Source organism: Ursus arctos, unplaced genomic scaffold (genome assembly GCF_023065955.2).
Source record: "Ursus arctos isolate Adak ecotype North America unplaced genomic scaffold, UrsArc2.0 scaffold_19, whole genome shotgun sequence".
Classification (NCBI taxonomy): domain Eukaryota; kingdom Metazoa; phylum Chordata; class Mammalia; order Carnivora; family Ursidae; genus Ursus; species Ursus arctos.
Window position 1 is genome coordinate 46,121,181 of NW_026622863.1, and position 19,170 is coordinate 46,140,350.

At 56.9% G+C, this 19,170-nt stretch overlaps 2 protein-coding genes across 4 annotated transcripts in view; one reads left to right on the top strand and one right to left on the bottom strand.

Moving 5' to 3' along the window:
* Positions 1 to 3,646: 3,646 nt before the first annotated feature.
* Positions 3,647 to 9,171, bottom strand: ZNF574 (zinc finger protein 574). Of its 2 annotated transcripts, none has more exons than XM_026482191.4 (2): positions 9,029 to 9,171; positions 3,647 to 6,627 (listed from the first exon to the last, which is right to left on the bottom strand). In XM_026482191.4, the coding sequence occupies exon 2, from the start codon at positions 6,605 to 6,607 to the stop codon at positions 3,917 to 3,919; it is 2,691 nt and encodes an 896-aa protein (XP_026337976.1). In that variant the 5' UTR covers positions 6,608 to 6,627; positions 9,029 to 9,171; the 3' UTR covers positions 3,647 to 3,916. The 2 variants fall into 2 exon arrangements, with proteins under 2 accessions (XP_026337976.1, XP_026337977.1); XM_026482192.4 differs by lacking the exon at positions 9,029 to 9,171 and adding an exon at positions 6,870 to 8,644.
* A 4,020-nt stretch (positions 9,172 to 13,191) lies between these two features.
* GRIK5 (glutamate ionotropic receptor kainate type subunit 5) overlaps positions 13,192 to 19,170 on the top strand; it is a 48,870-nt gene continuing 42,891 nt past the window's right edge. For both annotated transcript variants that reach the window (XM_057314426.1, XM_026482189.4), the window contains exons 1-3: positions 13,192 to 14,075; positions 17,516 to 17,644; positions 17,944 to 18,108. In XM_057314426.1, the coding sequence (XP_057170409.1) occupies positions 17,566 to 17,644; positions 17,944 to 18,108 (244 nt within the window). In that variant the 5' untranslated portion in view covers positions 13,192 to 14,075; positions 17,516 to 17,565. The remainder of the gene's footprint in view (positions 14,076 to 17,515; positions 17,645 to 17,943; positions 18,109 to 19,170) is intronic.

The window sequence follows — 19,170 nt, forward strand, 5'->3', positions numbered from 1 at the left end:
CAAGTCTCAGAATTCAGGATGAATTCAAATTTCTGAATTCACATCTCAGTTCTGCCATTTTATAGCTGTGTGACTTTTGATATCTGACCTTCAATATCTTCATCTGTAACAATATGAACAATACCAGCCCTGTGGGGTTGCAAGAATTACATGAGATGACAAGTGCTGAGGACAGCTCTCTAGCGCACGGTCTTCATGAAATGAGAACTATGGGAAAGCCAGGAAGCCAGTGAGTCTTCCCCACTTCCATCCCCAGAGGACTATCAAGACCCTTAAAAAACAGTTGACTTTGAAGTTGTGTGGTGGTACAAGGTATGCTCTTTTTTGGAGTGACATTAACTCTCACTCATATTTTTTGTGCCCAGCTTGACTAGGTCATTTGGCAAGAACAATGGCTTTACAGGCCAGGCCATGGGCTGATCCCCAAGACCTCACCACTGAAAATCAGAAATGGCGTCAACAACTGGGTTTTCTCACTGGCATCATGTCTCCTTGTCACTGTTCCATCCCTCTGATGTATGCTTGGCACACAGATGCTGGGATTCTGCAAATTCGACAAGACGGGATGGGGGTGACAGGAGAAAGGAAAAGAACGGGAAGAGGAGTTGGATCGCTTAGGTAAGACGTATTAGCACTGCATTGTTTTGGCAAGATTGAAAAAAAAAAAAAGCACCTCTCCAACTCCCAAGACAAGTCAGTAGGGATGGGGAAGTGGGATGTTGGTATAGAGGAAGGCCAGTTGGTCCAGCCCCCTCCGGTAGGCTGGTGCGGTCAGAACCATACAGACCCAGGTTCCTTGTCACCCAGGCCATCCTGTGACAAGCACAGATAGTACACCTTTGACCATCCCCTTGCAGCCCCATGAATGTGCCCGACTGCTCCACATGCCCTTCCTCATAGTCATACTTGGCCTTTCTCTTGTCAAGAGCGTAGTGGACACTAGCGGACCACTGTTGGGTTCCCTCGACTTTTCTTCTGTTTATTCAGCTTCCAGATCCAACTAAAAATAGGCAGTGCAAGGCTCTTCTTAGAGGAGTCAGCAACCTGCATCAGAATTGGTGTTTGTTTATTTATCTGGGCGGGGAAAGGCAGAGGGAATCTTTTTTTTTTTTTTAAGATTTTATTTATTTGACAGGCAGCGAGAGAGGGAACACAAGCAGGGGGAGTGGGAGAGGGAGAAACAGGCTTCCTGATGAGCAGGAAGCCCGATGCGGGGCTCGATCTCAGAACGCTGAGATCATGACCTGAGCCCAAGGCAGACGCTTAATGACTGAGCCACCCAGGCGCCCCAGGCAGAGAATCTTAAGCAGGTTCCACGCCCAGCGTGGAGCCCAATACGGTGCTTAATCTCATGACTTTGAGATCATGACCTGACTCCAAATCTACAGTAGGATGCTTAACCAGTGGAGTCACCCAGGCCCCCCTATTTATTTTTAAAGATTTTAAGTAATCTCTACACTCAACGTGGGGCTTGAACTCACAACGCCAAGATCAAGAGTCGCACTCTCTACTGACCGAACCAGCCAGGAACCCCAGAGCTGGTGTGTTTAAAATGCAGATTCCTGGGGGCACCTTGGGTGGCTCAGTCGGTTAAGCATCTAACTCTTGATTTTGGCTCAGGTCGTATCTCAGGTAGTGGGGTTGAGCCCAAAGTCGGGCTCCGTGCTGGGTGTGGAGCCTGCTTGGGATTCTCTCCCTCCCTCTCTAGGAAAAAAAAAAAGTAAAATGCATATTCTTGGATCTCATCCAGTCCCATTTTGCTGGATCTGCATCTTTGGGGGGAACTGCCTCACCAACATTAAAGTTCAAGAACCCTTCCCTGTCCAACTCAAACCCCAGCATCCAACAAGGGTTTGATTCTTGCCATCTTTTTTTAGGACAGTGGTTCAACTGAGGACAATCAAGTTTCAGCAGGGTGATGGTGAACGATGAGTCTTGTTCATCAATGTGTTTGCACACATCAACTTTTCTCAGGGTGGGAGTCTAAAGTTTTCATTAGAAACTCTTAAAAGGAACCACAGTTGAGGAAGGGTGATGACCCCACTGTCACAGAGCCATTCTTCTCTGCTGAATCTTGGTGTCAACCAGCACCCTTAGGGTTCCCTGCTCCCCTATTCCTGTCCCTTTTCTTGATTCAACCTGATTTTTATTGGGTTTGGCAAGGATAAAGCCTCCAATTGTTCTAAGCACTTATTTGATACAACTTTCAGGATTTTGCTGCTTTTCTTGGGAGGAGGCAGTCTGAGAATGAATCTCTACCCGGGGATTGAAGGGAATCTGGCATCGGGGCTAAGATGGCTCGAGTCGTTGCTCCAAGGGCACGAGGTCACTAAAAGATGGTACCCGTGACCCACACACTCTGCTGGAAAACAACTGCTTAACAGGTAACTGCTCTTCATTAGGGCAGTCAGGTTATCAAACAGGTGATTTTTTTCTTTAAAAAAGTAAGGCTCAAGTAGTAAAGTTTCTATTACAGGTTAGGAGACTTGGCTTCTAGTCCTAGTCCACAACCTGTGGCCTTGGTAAGTCTTCCCTCTCTCAAGCCCTCATTTTTCACCTGAACGTAAGGCGAAACCAGTGTATTTCTCTGAGCCCGGTGCCCAGAGGCTACTGGACTAGTGAAGGGGGCCGAGAGTAACAGAGTCTGAGTGGGAGAGCTCTCAGGCCTCCCCTTCCCTGGTTTCAATAGTTTCCCTTCACCTCTCATTTATTAGGGGTTGAAATACAAATTTTCTCCAACAGACTGGAGTATGAAGTAACCTTGGCAGGGCTTATTTTTCTTGGGCTGAGGCTCTTAGAGACAAGACAAGCGTAGCAACTGAGCATTCCCACCAGTCACCATCTTCTTGACCCCCACCCCCCCAAGTATGTAGAAGGCAGCAGACTGCAGAGGAAGCATATGGGCGATTCAACCAGATGAAGCTAGGCTTAAATTCAAGTTCTATCCTATGTGGGTTGAATGACCGTGGGCAAATCACTCCCTGCTTCCAACTTCAGACTCCTTCCCTGCAAGGTGTTCTCACAGATAAGTGTGACTGTTACAAAAACATAAGAAAGTTCTTGAGACAAACTAGACAAACACCAGCTATCCACTCCAACCCCCCCTCTCCCCACGTCTGTTGGCTAAGCCAGAATTCAATTCTAGGTGGGTGTCAAGGTAGCTCTCCTTATGAGGCTGCCTACCCCCAGGATCTTCCCAACTCTGCAGTTGGGTCTGGTCCCAGGAACCACCCTCCTCTACTGCCCTGGAGATCATGCCTTTCCCAGACCTGCATTTGCCCTCAGGGATTTGTAGTGAGACCAGATGGCCTTGGGGGAGATGGCTCACATCAGGCCAGAAGTGGGGGGCAGAAGTGGTGAGAAAAAATTCTGAAGATTTTTCCAAGTGTTCCTGCCACCAATTGAAACAACTTCAGGTTTTTCTATGGGGCTGTGGGGACCTCTAGTGGCAAGACAGCCACACTGCTTCCCCTCTAGCAGCAGGGTGAAGTCCCTGCTCCCTGAGCCAGACCCTCTGACTCCAGGTCCTCTTCAGTAAATGTCTACTGAGCTCCTACTACTTGCCAGGCCCTGTTCCGGATGCTGAAAAAGCCATAAAAAGTCAGCTCCCAAATTCCACCCCACACAGTTGGGCCAGACAAAAACATGTAAATGTTCAGTCTTTATTGACTGTTTCATCTTGGGGCCACCAGCACTAACAGGTGGAAGGTGGGGGTGGGGTGGGGCACCTTTTATGCATATCAAGGACCCCAGAGCGACCCCCTCGGAAGAGAGAATAAATCCAGTTACAGAACTTATATGGCGGTTAGGAGAGGTGGAGGAAGGGGCACAGTATCTACAGAGACTTAAGAGGATGCTGGAGGACGTTCTTCAGCAACAGGGCCTGGGTGGCGCTGAAGAGGGAAAAGGGGCAGGGTCAGCCACTGATCTGGACCCCCTCGGCCTCAGCCAGAGGATAGATCTCAATGGCCTCCACCAGGGGCAGCGCCTCCACGGCAGTCTCCATGACGGCCAGACCAACGGCAGCCTCGGCTTCTGCCAGCTGCTGCCGCACGGCTGCCTGATGCTGCTGCTGGTGGGTCTTGCGGTGCTTCCATAGGTTGGAGAAGGAGCGGTAGCTCTTGCCACAGTCAGGGCAGGAGTAAGGCCGCTCCCCCGTGTGAATGCGGCGATGCTCTGCCAAGCGCATGGAGATGGCAAAGGCCTTGCCACACACTTCGCAGGCAAAGGGCCGCTCGCCTGTGTGCAGGCGCCGGTGGTCCTTCAGGTGGGTACTCTGACGGAAGGCCTTGCCGCAGTCCGGACACGGGTACGGCCGCTCCCCCGTGTGGATGCGCCGGTGCACCTGCAGCGAGGTCTCTGTGCTGAACAGCTTCTTACACTCGCTACATTCCAGGCCCCGGCGGCGGGCAGGGGCGGCAGGTACTGCGGGGGCCGTGCCCCCCAGGGTGGTTGGGGAGGCAACCGGCGTGCGAGTGGCCCGGGGGGCTCGGGGGGCCGGGGGCTCCTTAGCCAGGACCTCGCCCGGCCCAGCAGCTGCATGGGCCGCCTCGTGCGCCTGCAATCGAGCCGCTGAGCCCACTTTCTTGCCACAGGTGCCGCACTCGAAGCGCCGGGGGGCCTGGGCCGCAGCAGCAGCACAGCGGTGCTCCCGGAGCCGCAATGAGGAAGGGAAGGCAGCCCCACAGGATGGGCAGCGGTGGGGCTGGCGGCCGGCATGGGCCACGAGCTGGTGCACCTCCAGCAGCCGGCGCAGCAGGAAGGAGCGGGGGCACTCGCGACACTTGTAGGGGTACTCGCCCGTGTGATGGTAGCGGTGCATGAGCAGGCGGTAGGGGCGGTGAAAACGTACCCCACACTCCTGGCAGCGGTAGGGGAAGTGCTGGGCGTGCACCAGGCGATGCTGCCGCAGCGTGGAGCTCTGCGTGAAAGCCTTGCCGCAGTCCCCACACCGGTAGGGCCGCTCCCCTGTGTGTGTGAGCCGGTGGCGGGCCAGGTTGGCGGGTGAGTTGAAGGGCTTGGAGCAGTCTGGGCAGGGGAAGGGCCGTTCGCCTGTGTGTGTGCGCAGGTGGTTACGCACGTGGGACTTCTTCTTAAACATCTTCCCACAGATGCCACACTTATGGCGCCGCTCCAGCCGATGCACAAAACGCTGGTGCCGGGTCAGCTGTAAGGCCTTGCCAAACTCGCGGCTACACAGGAGGCAGCGGTAGGTGCCCGAGGCAGCTGGCCCTCCTGAGCTCTCTTCGGTCACAGGAGGCTCTGGCGCCTCGGACTCTCCAGTCTCTGCCGCAGCTGGCTCAGGGAACCCAATGACAGGCTCCTCGGGGGGAACCGGTGTGGTGGGCAGGGGGACGCCCCCCGCCCCGTGTGTACGCCGATGATACAGGAACTTGGTGAGGTTGACGAAGGTCTTTCCACATGGACACGAGTGCAGAGGATTTGGGGTGTGGGCTCGCCGGTGGGCTAGGAGCAGGGCCTCTGTGCCAAAGGCCAGGCCGCAGTCCACACACAGGAAGTGAGACTCACTGCTATGGTCTCCGAGGTGCTGGTCTAGACTGGAAGGGCTGGGGAAGACGCGACTGCACAGAGGGCACTTAAAGACGCCCTCCCGATGACTCCGCAGATGCTGCTGTAGCTGGTGAGGTGAGAGAAAGAGCTGGTCACACGCGGAGCAAAAGAGCTCCTGGGTGGCTGTCCCGCCCGGCTCTCCACTGTTGTTCCTCCGGGCCCTGCGCCCCCGTCGATCACGCCCAATGGCTTCACCGTTGCGCAACTCATAACTGTGGTCAGAGGATGGCAGGGGATCGGGCTGGGACACAGGCACCTCTGTGGGTGATGGAGTCAGGGTCTCCTGCTGCAAGGCAGGCTCTTCCGACTCTGGGACCGGGGCAGGGAAGTGGGTGGCCTGGTGCTCCAGGAAGTCGGCTGGAAGCTGGAAGAGCTGCGAGCACTCGGAGCACTTGTAGAGGAGCAGCTCCACCTCAGTCACCACCTCAGTGGTGGCGGCGGCGGCAGAAGGGACAGCTGCCCCTTCCCCACCCTCCTCTGCCTTGCGGTAGGAGTGCTCCACGGCCACACGGGCCTGGCCCACGGGGGGCCCCAGGACCACCGGGGACCCCAGGACCACCGGGCCCGGAGGCTTGGTGGGAGTGCCCCGGAGGTGTGTCTGCCGGTGGTTCAGCCAGAGCTCCTGGCTGGCGAAGAGAGCCTTGCAATCCACACACTCGTAGTGGATGGTACTAGAGCTCAGTGTGGGTGCCTTGGGTGGCGGCTCTGCCGGCACCGCCTCCGGGGGAGCCATCATCTTCAGGTGCAGCTCCTGGTGCTCCAGGAGCTGGCTAGGGGACATGAGCAGCTGTCCGCACTCCAGGCACTGGTACTGGCTCTCCTGCACCAGGGTCTGATAGAGGCCCGTGCCGGAAGCTGCCTCCGTGGCCACCGTGACTCCAGGGTCAGCCACACCCACCAGCTCGAAGTGCTGCTGGGGCACGTGGGAGTTCTGGTGCATGAGCACCTCCTCCAGGGACCCATACAGCTGGTTGCACTCGGAGCAGACATAGCGGTGCTCAATGTACAAGACTGTCTCCTCGGATTCCTCGGTCATGGCGGCAGCAAGGCCCTGGGCTGTGAAAAGAAAGAGGTGGGGACAAATCCCAGCTAAACTGCTGTTTCCCCCGTCCTTCTCAGGGACAATTTTTTCCCTTTAGCACTCCCCGCCAAAACCTTGTATTTTACCCTCTAACTTCTTGCTTCCATTTACCAGTCCCAGCCCCCTCCCTAGCAATCCTTCCTCCCCTGAACACACAAGACTACCAAGCACAGAGCTTTCCCAGCAGTCCCTTCCCAGAATCTACCCCAAGTCTCACCTCTGAATCAATGTGCATCAAACTCCACCCACCAGATCCTGGTAACCTGTCCAACCCCTCACCTCCCATGCCTCTCACCAGGCCCAGAGCCGCGCGCATCGCACGGGAACCTGTGTCCCCTGCACTTGAGCCTTCTTCCGCTGACTTCCTCTCCTTACCAACTCACTACCCCATTCCTGCTCCTCGGTGCCTGGGGGAGTCTTCACAGGCCCTAATTACTGCCACTTCTCCCAGCCCCCCTCCTCCTCTTCCCTCCTCTAGGTTCCTGACATCTTTTTACACCAGAGGACTCAAACTGCCCCAAGGACCTGCCACTTTCTGCGCATGGTACAGCCCTTCTCCTTTACATAGGCCTGTTACACACTGTCTCTCCCTCTGGTGCCCAGATCCCTCACATCATACTCGCCCTTCCCTCACCCAACTTGTCTCATGTTGGCCTAACCCATCACTACACCTACACTTTTGCCTCCGTGACCACTTCCCCATGATACCCACCTCCCCCTCTTCAAAGTACTTAAACTTCTCTACAAATCAAAGCCCTCTCCCACAGCCCTAACCCGCTATCCAGAATACTCAGCCCCACTTCACAAAAGCCTAACCCTTTCTTCACACCTATATTCTACCCGTCACCCCAACTCGTGTCTTAGACACTCTTCACAGTAATTACTTCTTTACAATGAGACCTCACCTACAATTCTAATCCCCCCTGGGGTACCCAGATCCCCTCTTCTACCCCAACCACTACAGGGATGCTCCAGGTGCCTCTTCATATCAACCTCAGCCCCTCTTCTTTACAAAATGACCCCGCCTAACCCATTTCAGGGATGCCCAGATGTGGTCTTCACGTCAACTTAAACCCTTCTTTACAAACCCATGTGCCTAACCCATGCCAGGGACACCCAGACCCCCTTTCACATTAAAATACCCAAGCTTTTCTTCTTTGCAAAAAGACCCTTTCCCACCCTAGACCATTCTAGGGATGCCCAGATCCCCTCTTTATATCAGCATAAACCCCTCTTCTTTGCAAAAAGACCCAACCCTGCTCTAACCCATTCCAGGGATGCTCAGACCCCCTCTTCATAACTTAGTTTCTCTCCTTTGCAAAAGGATTCCAGCACATGCTCTAACCCAATCCAGGGAGATCCAGACTACCCTTCACAAAGGCTTAAACTTTCACACATACTCCCCCCATTGCCCAAATCCCCTTTAGGAACACCCAGACACTACCTTCTTATGCTGAACCCCTCCGCCCCCCAAGTTAGACAGAGGATAGCCAGGCCCCTCTTCCTCTCACCCTGGGGATACCCAGACCCCCAACTTCTTGTCAACCTAACAGCTCATTCTCATTCCAGCGATACCAGGACCTTCCCCTACTTAGCACAGGGACCTTTCCACCACCCTAACCTCCAGGGATACCCAATTCCCACTCTTCACCTTGACCTAATTCCCTGTACTTTTCAAAAACATTACCTCTACCCAACCTATCCTAGGGACACCCAGACATCCTTTTCACGTAACATAACCCTTTGCACAGAGACTCCTCTCAACCCATTCCAACGGTACCCCCCCAACTCCTCTTCACATTAATGTAACCCCATTCTCAATACCCGGACCTCTGCCTCAGCTCCAAATCCTCCCTCCAGGGATATTCGTTTGCTAATATCTTTTCACACCAAGCCCCTCTCCCTGGTCTAATTCCTTCCAGGCGTTAACTATGTTTATCTCCTTATATGTTAACTTAATATCCTCTTTTCTCACGCCCTAACCCCCTCCCCAGACACTCAAGCCCCCTCTAACCGACCACCCCGCTTCGGTCCTGGCAGGCCCCACCACCAGACCTTGGCCCGGATACCCCCTGGAGCCTGGGAGACTCTCCCCGGGGCAGCTCTAACACCTCCCTTCCCACCCAGGTCCCTCCCAGCCCCCGGCCCGAGCCCCGCCCCTCCTCACTCAGCCCAGCACACGACTCTAGCCCCCTTCCCCACCCGGCCCCCCGCCCGGCCGCCCGCGCGCCCCGCAGGCCGTTGGTGCTGCTCCGCCCTCCCCGCCCGGCGCGCGCCCCCTCCGGCCCTCAGTGCGCAGGCGGGGTGGCGTGGGGAGGCCGGGAGCGGGGGAGGGGGGGAGCCGGGCCGGCCTGTCGCGCGCCCGCCCGCACTCACCCGCCTCCGCCGTCTCGCACGTCCCGGGCCTAGGCCCGGGCCGCCGCTCCCCTCGCGCGGCCACCCTACCGCTGCGCCCTCTCTAGCTCCCGCCGTCGCCTCTCGTCTGCTCCGCAGCCTCGCTCTCGCCCCCAATCGCCCTCAGCAACGCCCCGCCTACCTTCCTCCTCGGCCGCTCCGCGAACGGCGGAACGCGCCCAATCAGCGTCCGTCTGGCTCCTGCCGTTTGACCAATCGACGCTCACGTCTCTGAGCCTTGGGCCAATAGTATGGAGCGTCGGGATCCGCCGCAGTGCCTAACCAATCCTCCAGCGATGTCCCCTCACGGGCCGGCCCCCGGGCTGATAGTGTCCGCCTCCTTAAGCCCCCTGGAGGATGCTCCTCCTCCAGCTTCTCGTCGACTCCGCCTGACGCCTGAAGAAGGGAGGGCAGCGCGGTGACGTCAGGCGGCGGAGCGAGGCTGCGGGCGCCATCTTGGGGGCGCCGGGCAGGAGTCGGGTCGGGTTCGAGGGGGGAAATTGGAGAAATTGAGGCACACGACACCCAGAGGGTGGGGGCGGGGGAGCCGTGGCGCAGGAACCCCCGAGGAGTGAAGGGAGAAAGTGAAGCACCTGTCAGCGCGAAGCGGGGAGGGAAAACTGCAGCACCAAGCACATGGAGGGAGTAAAAAGGGAAACTGAGGCACCAGACTCCTTTTATTAGAAAGAGGAACGAAGGCAGCAAGAAGGAAGGGGAGAAAGACCGAGGGACATTGAGGGAGGGGAAAGGAGAAATGTCAAAGGGGAAGCAAGGAGCGCGGGGATCTGAGGGAGAGAGGAAAACGTGAAGGAGGGAGGAAATGGAAAATGGAATAAAGAAAAAGCAAAGACAGCTTCATTGGAAGAAACGGGGAGTGTGGGGGGTAGAAGACCTGAAGGACAACTAGGGTGAGAACCTGCAGAAAGTGACCCTGTAGCAGATGGACTCTGCTCTGCTACCTTCCATGGTGCCTTCCTCTTAGGCTGACCCAGGGCGACTCAAAGGGTAGAGTCTCCCTTTGTCCAAGGGACCCTGCTCATTCCTATTCATCTCCTCTTCAGCGTGCTGTTATGTTTCCAGAGCTACTCTGTGAACGCAAGGACTGGGAAGTTGCAAGAAATTCACTTGTTCTAACTAGCTGCCCCCCCCCCCCATTTCTCAAATGAATAAACTGAGTCTCAGAGGATTTGGTTTTTTACCTTTCTGAGGCTAAAAGCTACTGAGGGGGACGTCAGGGTGGCTCAGTCAGTTAATCGTATACCTTCAGCTCAGGTTATGATCCCAGGGTACTGGAATCGAGTCCCTTGTTGGGCTCCTCGCTCAGCGGGAAGCCCATTTCTCCTCCCTCAGCCTGCTGTTCCCCCTGCTTGTGCTCTGTCTCCCTGTCAAAAAACAAACAAACAAACAAACAAAAACCAAAAGAAACAAAAAAACACAACTACTAGGGACCCCAAATACAGAGCAGGACAGGTCTGACTCTTTGGTCATCACCTTTGCTGTGTCCTTCAAATGGTTTCTAACTGGGTGTCCTAACTTTCCCCTAAATTAAAATCCCTAACACCAAGCCAGTGTAATTAAACCAGGCTGTCTGGATTGAAATCCTGACCTGGCCACTTTCTAGCTATTGTCTTGGACAAGTCAACTCCCCTGTGCCTCAGTTTCCTCATCTGTGAAATGAGGATAATAGCCCCTGTGTCATGGTTGTGAGGCACAGAGTAAACACTATGTAAGAATTATTTTTATTAGGACTTCAAGGAACTCAGTAATAATAGCTAATATGTCCTGAATGTGTTATGATGTGCTAAGTATTGTGTTTACTGCTTTGTACGCCTTATCAGTTTAATCATTTCAACAACCCTAGGAGGGAAGAGTTACTGTTCTCACTTTACAAAGAGACTGGGGCCCAGAGAAGTTAAGTAGCTTGCCTATCTTTAGGAGGAGACAGAGCCAGGGTTCCAACCCAGGAGTCGACTCAAGGGTCTATGCTCTTGGCCCCCAGGCTCTACTGCCTGGCAGGTGGTGGTCCTGTCCCTCATGGCATGTTGAGTGGATGAATGCAAGAAGTAGAGAAAAGAACTTGGTGGGAATGCATGAGCTCTAAAGCTGGTAATATGGGTTTGCCATCAGCGTGAAATCAACTGGGGCAGGAGCCAGAGAACCTGGAAGCTAGACTCGGCCTTTGATAGGCTCCGTGCACTTGGGCAGGTTCTCACTCCCGCTGAAGCCCCCTTTTCCACCTGAAAACGCAAGGGTCCAGCTTGGCGTGTCAGGCCCTTTTCTGCTCGGACCTTCTGCTTGGACTTCCCAGTTTATCCGGGTCAACTAGCTAGGTTCCTTCTTTTCTGATGATACAGGAGTAAGCTGAGACCAGATCAGTCTTTCTGGAGGTGGTGGCATGGGACTAGATTTCTGGGGTAGGTTTATTTTAGAGAGGATAGGCATTCTTTGCTGGGGTCCCTGCATAAGCAAAGGCCTAGAGGCTGGCGAGAGTCTAGGCTTTCAGCCTTAGCGGGAGCTGAGGGTGGGTGTTGGGGGACCATAGGTGTTGCCCATGTAGAGTGAGGAGGTGTGTGCAAAGTTGGTGGTCCTTCAGGGAACATTGTATGTGTCAGGTGTATGTTAGGCATGCTCCATGTGGGATGAGGGCTTTCTATGCCAGGCTGGTGTAAGGGTTGCCATGTGCCCTGTGTGTGTGTGTGTGTGTGTGTGTGTGTGTGTGAAAGGCATATGGTCACGTGTGCTGGGGGGCTGCACGTGAGTGTGTCAGTGTCTCCTCCCCATCACGAGCATTGGGGGTGGTGGTGAGTCACGGGCTCAGCCTTCAGCGCCAACTGTCATGTTCCTTCCCCCCAAATTTCACCCCCCACCCAGCCATGCACCACCCACCCCCACTCCAAGATCTGTGTCACTGCTTCTGTCTTCCATCCCCCTGTCCTGCTCAGTTCCCTCTGAGAAGCTGCAGTGGGCTCCCTGGGAGGGAGTCTCCCACTTCGGCTGGCTCTGCCCTCTAGCTCCCTGCCCTTTCCCACCACTGCCTCTGTTCAGGTGGTGGCCTGAGAAGGAGGGCCTCTTCACACCACCCGCTCATGTCTGTGGGTCCCAAGGATTTCTCTATGCATTATAGACAATTCCCATACTCCGCATCCACCCCTTCCCCTCCGTGGGGGCTATTTCTACTTCTGGGGGCTTCTCCCTTATTTCCAGGGGCTGGCTGCTCCTGCCTTAGGGGACCTCTTGTGTCCACACATCCTTGTTTTCATGGGTTCCTGGTATCTGTTTCCCCCATCCCCATTTCTGTGACCTTTTCCCACTTTGCTTGGCCCACCTCCCTGTCTCTGTGATATGCATCCTTATTCCCATTTCTGTGGCCTTCTCCCGGCCCCATGGACCACTCCCCATGTCTGAGGAGTGCTTTCTGTTCCCATGGGCCTCTCTCCATCTTCTTGGGGGGCTCTCTGTGTCCACCAGCTGTCCTCATCTCTGAGGTCCTTTGCTGTCTCTGGTCTGCTCCCATGTTTCCATGGGCTTTTCTCTCTTTTCTCTGGGCTTTTCCCTGTCCTTGTCCTTGTGGGGTTTGTGGACCTTGGCCCACCTCTGTGAGTTTTGATGGCCATCTTGCTATTCCTCTGCATTTTTCTTGATCTCTGTAGCCCTCTACCCCCCAGCTCCATGGCCTTCTCCTCAGGTCTCCCTGCCTCTAATCTCTGTGGGCTCCTGGGCAGGGCGGTGGCATGGTGGTGGAGGGGGTGGCCACGCGAGGGGTGGGGGGTGGGGTGGGGGGGGTGGGCCCTCTGTCCAATGCAGCGCCTTCCCCTCATCAGCATTCTCCTCGCGGGCCCCCCAGCCCCGACCAATACGGCCTCCCCCTCCCCCCTGACTCCCCTCCCTCCTCTTTCTCCGCCTGCCGCCCTCCCTTCCTCCTGCCCGCCCTCCTCCCTGCCTCCCTCCCTCTCTCCCTCCTCTCTCTCCCCCCGCCCCCCGCGCTCCAGGACCCAGCGCGGGCGGCGGGCGGGCAGGCAGGCAGGCGGCGGCCTCGGAGGGGAGAAGGAGAGGTGGTGGCGGCGGAGGGGGTGGTGGTGGTGGTGGTGGTGTTGGCGGCAGTGGCGGTGGCGGCAGTGGCGGTGGCGGCGGTGGCCAGCAGCAGGGAGGCAGGCCCAGCTGGGGACCCAGAGCCGGCGGCTGCGCCTCGCAGGGGACCAGGAGTCTGTGGCCAGGCCCTCCCACCGAGGCCCTGCACCGGGCGCCCCCGGGACACTCCACCCTCCTCCGCCTTCCTCTTCCACCTGCTCGTCTCCATCCTTCCCTCCCTCCTCCTCTCCCTCCTCCCCATCCCTCCACTCGCCAGCCCCCCTCTCGGCTCTCCGGGTCTCCCAGCACCCCGTCCTCCCCAGCCCCTCCACCCCTCGGCTTCTCCCCGCCCCTAGCATGGTTTTCCCTTGGGGGCTGAGGGCTTGAGGACTCCAGGCCCTTGCCACATCCAGGGCAGGGCCAAGGCTCCAGGGGGGAGGGGGGAAGGGGTGGCCCCCTCCCCCCAATCTAGCCCTCCCCTCCCCCACTCCTCCTGATGGCCGGCTTCCTGGTCTCCAGCCAGTCCTCGCCCCCCGTGGCCCCCCCAGGCCGGCCCGGCTAGGGGAGGGGGCGGGGGCCCTTTCCTGGGCCGGCTTCCCCCTCCCCCGGCTTTGCCTGTGCCCCCCTCCCTTCCGTTTTCACCTTCCTCTCCTCCTTTCCTCCCTCCTTCCCCTCCATTTGCTCCTTCCCCCTCTCCTCTCTCCCCTTCTCTCCTCCATTTTCTCCTTTCCCCTTTCTCCCTGCCCCGGCCCGCCCTCTCCGCTTCCACCTGTCCTTCCTCCTTGCTCCTGGGGACCCCCTGTTTTGGACTAGTTGGGGGCCACTGTTGGTGGCGGGGGAGGGGGCCCTGTGGACTGCCCTCTCCCCCCGCCCCGGCCACACCACCACCCAGCGCCAGAGCATCTCCCTGCTGTCTTTCTCGGGCCTCGAGGGAGCCCAGCCCTCCGTCCCACCAGGATCCGTGAGTGTCTGCGGGGCGGGGGTTGGGCTGGGGACAGCCTGGGTCCTGGAAGGCTGGGCTCACGGCCGCCTGGTGGGGCCCCCACGTCCCCCTGCCCCTCCCCAAGTAGGGCCCTGCCTCGTGTCCCCCATCTCCCAACCGCCGTTCCCCTCAGCCTCTCCTCACCCTTCGTGGTGCACAGCTCAGCCTCACCCCCAGCCCCCAGCCCCCAGCCCCCAGGGTCCTGAGGGGCTGCCTGGCTCATACTTGTGGGCTCACTCCTTGTCCCGGACTCCCGGCCAGTCTCTGCCCCTGCTTTCTCCAGCCGCGGTCCCACGGTGACCGGCTCTGCGCTCTCTCTCTCTCTCTCTTTCCGCCTATCTTCTTTCCTCGGAGGCTCATCCTCTCCACCTGCCACGGGCCCATCCCTATCCCATCCACTCTCTGACTCCTGGAAATGTCTTTCTGTTTTATGATCTCCATTTCGTGTGTGTCTTGGGCCTCTCTCTGATTCTGTCCAACTTCTCTCTTCTTTGCTGTTAGACTAACTCTTGGTGTCCCTCTGTTGATCTCTCTCTCTCTCAAAACTCCCCTGTCTCTTGTCTGACTCTTTTGGTGGTACCCACGCCGCCAGGTGTGGCTCTCTGTCCATTTCTCTCTGTCCACTCTTTGCTCTGCCTGTGGCCCTGCTCCCCTGTCCTCCTCCTCTCCCCCTGCACTTGGAGGCTGTCTTCCTGTTCACTTTTCCTCCCTCCTCCCACAGATCCACACCTCTCTCCTTAGCCACTCTGGGGTCCACTTTGCCTTTTCCTTGGTGGTCTCACCCACCCCCCATCCTCTGCTCATTTCTGCATCCTGGCCTGGCCTATGGGTCCTCATTCCCCATGCCTTGGGGTTTGTGGGCTCCGGAGATTGACCACCCTCCTTCAGATCCCCTGGGTGGATGCACCTCAATGTGGACCGGGCCCCCTTACGTGGGTGCTTGCCCTGTCCCTGCCTGTGCCCCTCCAGGTTACTCACTCTTCTTCCCCGCCTCATTTCCCTCCTTGGCCCTCACTGTCATTTCTTCTAGTTTGTGCGTGTCCCACTGGCCCCTTCCCCTTCTCTAGATCTGCTGTGTGGTTCTGACACTCATTCTTCTCTTTCTCTTTCCACCTAGCTCTCTTCCTGTTCAGTTTTCTGACTTTTCCCCTCACTGCAATCCTTGCACCTGTGGTCTCCCCCCCCCCCCCATTTGTCTCACCGATTTCCCTTCTCACCTTGGCCATGTCTCCTGCTTGCCCGCCTGTCTGTCTCCCTCCCCTGGCAGGGCCCCTCGCTCGGCTCCTTCTGCCCATTTGGCTGCCATGCTTCCATCTTCAGCTGGCTTTGCCTGAGTGTCTGGGCCTGTGGGGCTCAGGCCTGCCTGCTTCCCTGCCTCACGGTGGCTGGCTTGTCTCTGTGTCTTTTGGTGTCTCACTTCTAGGTAACGTGTGTGTGTCCTTCTCTCTCAGTTAGCCCCAGTTACTTCTTTTTGGCCTGTCTGTCTTTCTGTCTGTGCCTTTCTGTATGTCTTTGTCCATCCATTGCCCCCCGACCCTAGCCCCCACACTCTTTCTTTTCCCACCCATGTCTGCCACCTGTGGGACCCTGCCCTCCTGGCCCCTGTCTCCCTCAGGCTTCCCTGTCCTCCAGTTTCTGTTCCCCGATTTGCCCCCAGAAGCACCCGGTGTCTTGGGATGACCCTCCCCCCCTTCGCTCCTGCCTCTCTCTAAACCCCACCCTCCACAGCCCTCCCCCTGTGAGTTCTCCTTCCTGGTGTCCAACTTGCCTTGCTCCTCCACCCTTGAAACCTTCACTTCAGATCCAAATGACCATCTGGAGCCCCCAGCCTGTCCAGGATGCCCTCCCACCCCCAGCCCACCTTTCGCAGAGGCCCTGAGAGAGGGACCTGCTCAAGGTCAGGTGGGAGTCGGGACAGAGCAGGGACTGATAGGGTCTCCTGCTGCCCTGCCTCAGGTTCTCCTGGCCGCAAGGATGGTCCGAAGCATTGCATTGTGCCTTCTTCTTCCCCTGGCAGATTTCATTCTGCTATCTCACTAGCTCAAGCCCCCCTTCTATTGGGGGTCCAGTGGGGGTTCAGGGAGACCCCTGGGCTCACCTCACAGAACTCTAAGATTCACACTAACCCTTTCCCCTGGAAACCCAATGTCCCTTCCATTGGGGGCTGGCTCTTGGCCAGGAGAAACTGTGCATCTAGCCAAACTCAGTCCTTCTCTGGGGAGGGGGGTTTCACAGAAGGCTGGGGCACCCTGAGGGCTCTAACTCCCTGGGATGGGGCCGTTCTGGGGAGCAAAGATACACTGTTTCCCCCTACTCTTCAGCTCCCCAGAGCAGGGTGGGGGGCTGCAGTGTGGCACCTGCTTTGTCAAGCAGCTCCCTCCCTGCCTTACTCACTCTTCCAGCTACTTTGGTGGCATCTCAAGTGGGATTGTGTCCTCTCTCCATTCTGTCTTCCTGTTCTTTCTGTGTCTCTCTTGTGCCTTGATTTCCCTCTCTGCTGCCTGCCCTATGCTCCTCTCCCTGCCCTGCCCTTTCTCCACCCCCATGGCTCCCTGCCTGCTTGCCTCTTCCCTCTTCCTCCTAGTCCTGTCCTTACCTCCCAGAAATTTCTCTGTCGTCTCCATCTCTATCCCCCCCTTTTCTGTCTTCTTATTTTCTTGTTCTCTTGTATTTCTGCTTGTTTTTCTCTTTCCCCTTTTCTGAGTCTCTTTGTATTTTCTCTGTCTCAGCCTCTCTTCCTATTTTTGTCTCTCTGTTTCTCCCTTCTCTCTCTCTACTTTTTTTTTTTTTAGCCCCTTGGCTGCCTCAGATCCATCCATCTGTCTCCATCTGTGTGTCTCTGTGTGTGTCTCCATCTCTCTCCATCATTCCCCTCTCTTTCCAAGTTTCCTTAACTCCCGGATACTCTCCCCTCCAGACCCCGGATGTCCAGGCCTCTTTCCCCGTGGGATTGTGGGAGCCAGGGACGTCAGGAAAGTGGCAAGTGAGGCCTGGGATGGGGTTGCCTAGCAACCACGGCATCCTCTCCAGCCAGTTTCTGTTGCCTAGTAACAGCTGCCTGCCCAGAGACAGGGGCGGGACTGGGTGGGGGGTGGCACTTCCTGGTTTCCTGTTGCAGTAGGGACGGTCCCTGGAATTCGCTCTTACCTGAGAGTCCCCCGTTTTGGTAGCTGTGAATGTCTGCCAGCAGTGCCGGTCCCACTCGGTGCTGGGAGCTCCTTGCTTGTAGTGCTCTGTGAGCCTGAGCTTCCTTCGCAGCAATGCCCTCGGTATTGTCAGCTTCTGTCAAGGGCAGGGCCCTTCCAAGCTCACCCACAGTGTCCCGGGGTCTGTGGTCACCACCCTATCTAGCAGTCCTCCAAAGGGCTCTGAGGCCCCCCGTATCAGCAGTCTCCCCATGGGTGGGGGGCTCCCTGCAGGTGGCGAGTGGGGGCCGCGGCAGCTGCGTCCCCATGAGGAGGGGAGGAAGATGCCGGCTGAGCTGCTGCTGCTGCTGATTGTTGCCTTCGCCAGCCCCAGCTGCCAGGTGCTCTCATCACTGCGCATGGGTGAGGCCCTACAGCCCCTGCCCCGCCTCCTCAGAGACCCTCCCGAGCAACCCAGTCCCTCAGGACCCAGGGATCTGGGCTTCAGGTCTCAGCTTCCCTTAGCAACAAGGAACAGCAGCCCCCAGCTCCTTCATCCTGGACCCAGCAGTCTAGACCCCCAGCTCTGTCCAGCCCTCGATCCAGGAGCCTAGACCCCTGTCAGCATCCCCATCCCCACCTCGGAGCCCAGGAGGCTAGGACCCCAGCCTCTCCTTTCTCAAGACCCAGGAGTCTGGTGCCCAACCCCTGTGTCCCCTCAGCTGCAATCCTGGACGACCAGACAGTGTGTGGCCGCGGTGAGCGTCTGGCCCTGGCTCTGGCCCGGGAGCAAATCAACGGGATCATCGAGGTCCCAGCCAAGGCCCGGGTGGAAGTAGACATCTTTGAGCTTCAGCGGGACAGCCAGTACGAGACCACGGACACCAGTGAGCAGGGCTGGGGGGGTGTGGGGTGAGACATGGCAGCCTGGTAGTCTGTTCCTCAGCTTGCCTGCTTTCTTTCTAGCTCCACCTGTTCCTTCCTTCATGTCTGCTCTGCCTTTCCCTTCCCAGAGATGGTGGTGCTGGGCATGGGGAGGTGGGAAGAGCTCCAGCACCAGCCCTGCCCTATAGGAGCTGAGAGCCTCATTTGAAAGACAAGCTGGGCAGGGACACAGTCCCCAGAGCTGAGTAATGATGGGCCTGGGCAGTGAGGCCAGGGGCCTTAGGGGCAGGGACAGCAAAGGCGCTCTGAAGAAGTCTGCACTAAAGTTCTGAGCTCTGAAAGTTGAGCAGGATATAGGAGTGGCATTGCTCAAAGTATGCCCTGTAGAACCCCAGCAGCCACATAGTAGGGGTGCATAAGTATTTGTTGGGTCCTGACAGATCGAGCGAATGTTAATATGTATCTCTTGAACAGACATGCTGGGTTTGTACACCTTCAGGAGATGCTGTCTTCAGTGTGTTTTAGACTGGTTGATTCCTTACAGGACTTATCAGAGCCTTTATGATATTCATGTATGTTTCAAATCAGTGAGAGGAAGAATGGGGTACAGTGTTTCTTCTACTTTTCTTTTTCTTTTTTTTTTTTTTTTTAAAGATTTTATTTATTTGACAGAGATAGAGACAGCCAGCGAGAGAGGGAACACAAGCAGGGGGAGTGGGAGAGGAAGAAGCAGGCTCATAGCAGAGGAGCCTGATGTGGAGCTCGATCCCGTAACGCCGGGATCACGCCCTGAGCCGAAGGCAGGCGCTTAACCGCTGTGCCACCCAGGCGCCCCTCTTCTACTTTTCTGACTGGTGCAGCACAGAACACAAACTGGGAGAAGCTGGGATGGAGGGTGAGGAGGCAGATGCTGTTCCAGGCATATGCCTGTAGTCTGGAGCTGGAGTGGAGGAGGTGGGTATATGGAGCCAAGGAACAGGGTGTGGGGCTGCACCTGTCCCGACGACCTGGACTCAGGACATGTTTGGAAGGATCATGAGAGACTTTTGGGCTGAAGTGTGATG

Coding starts and splice junctions, on each gene's coding strand:
- ZNF574 (XM_026482191.4), bottom strand. CDS start 6,607: ATGACCGAGGAATCCGAGGAGACAGTCTTGTACATTGAGCACCGCTAT.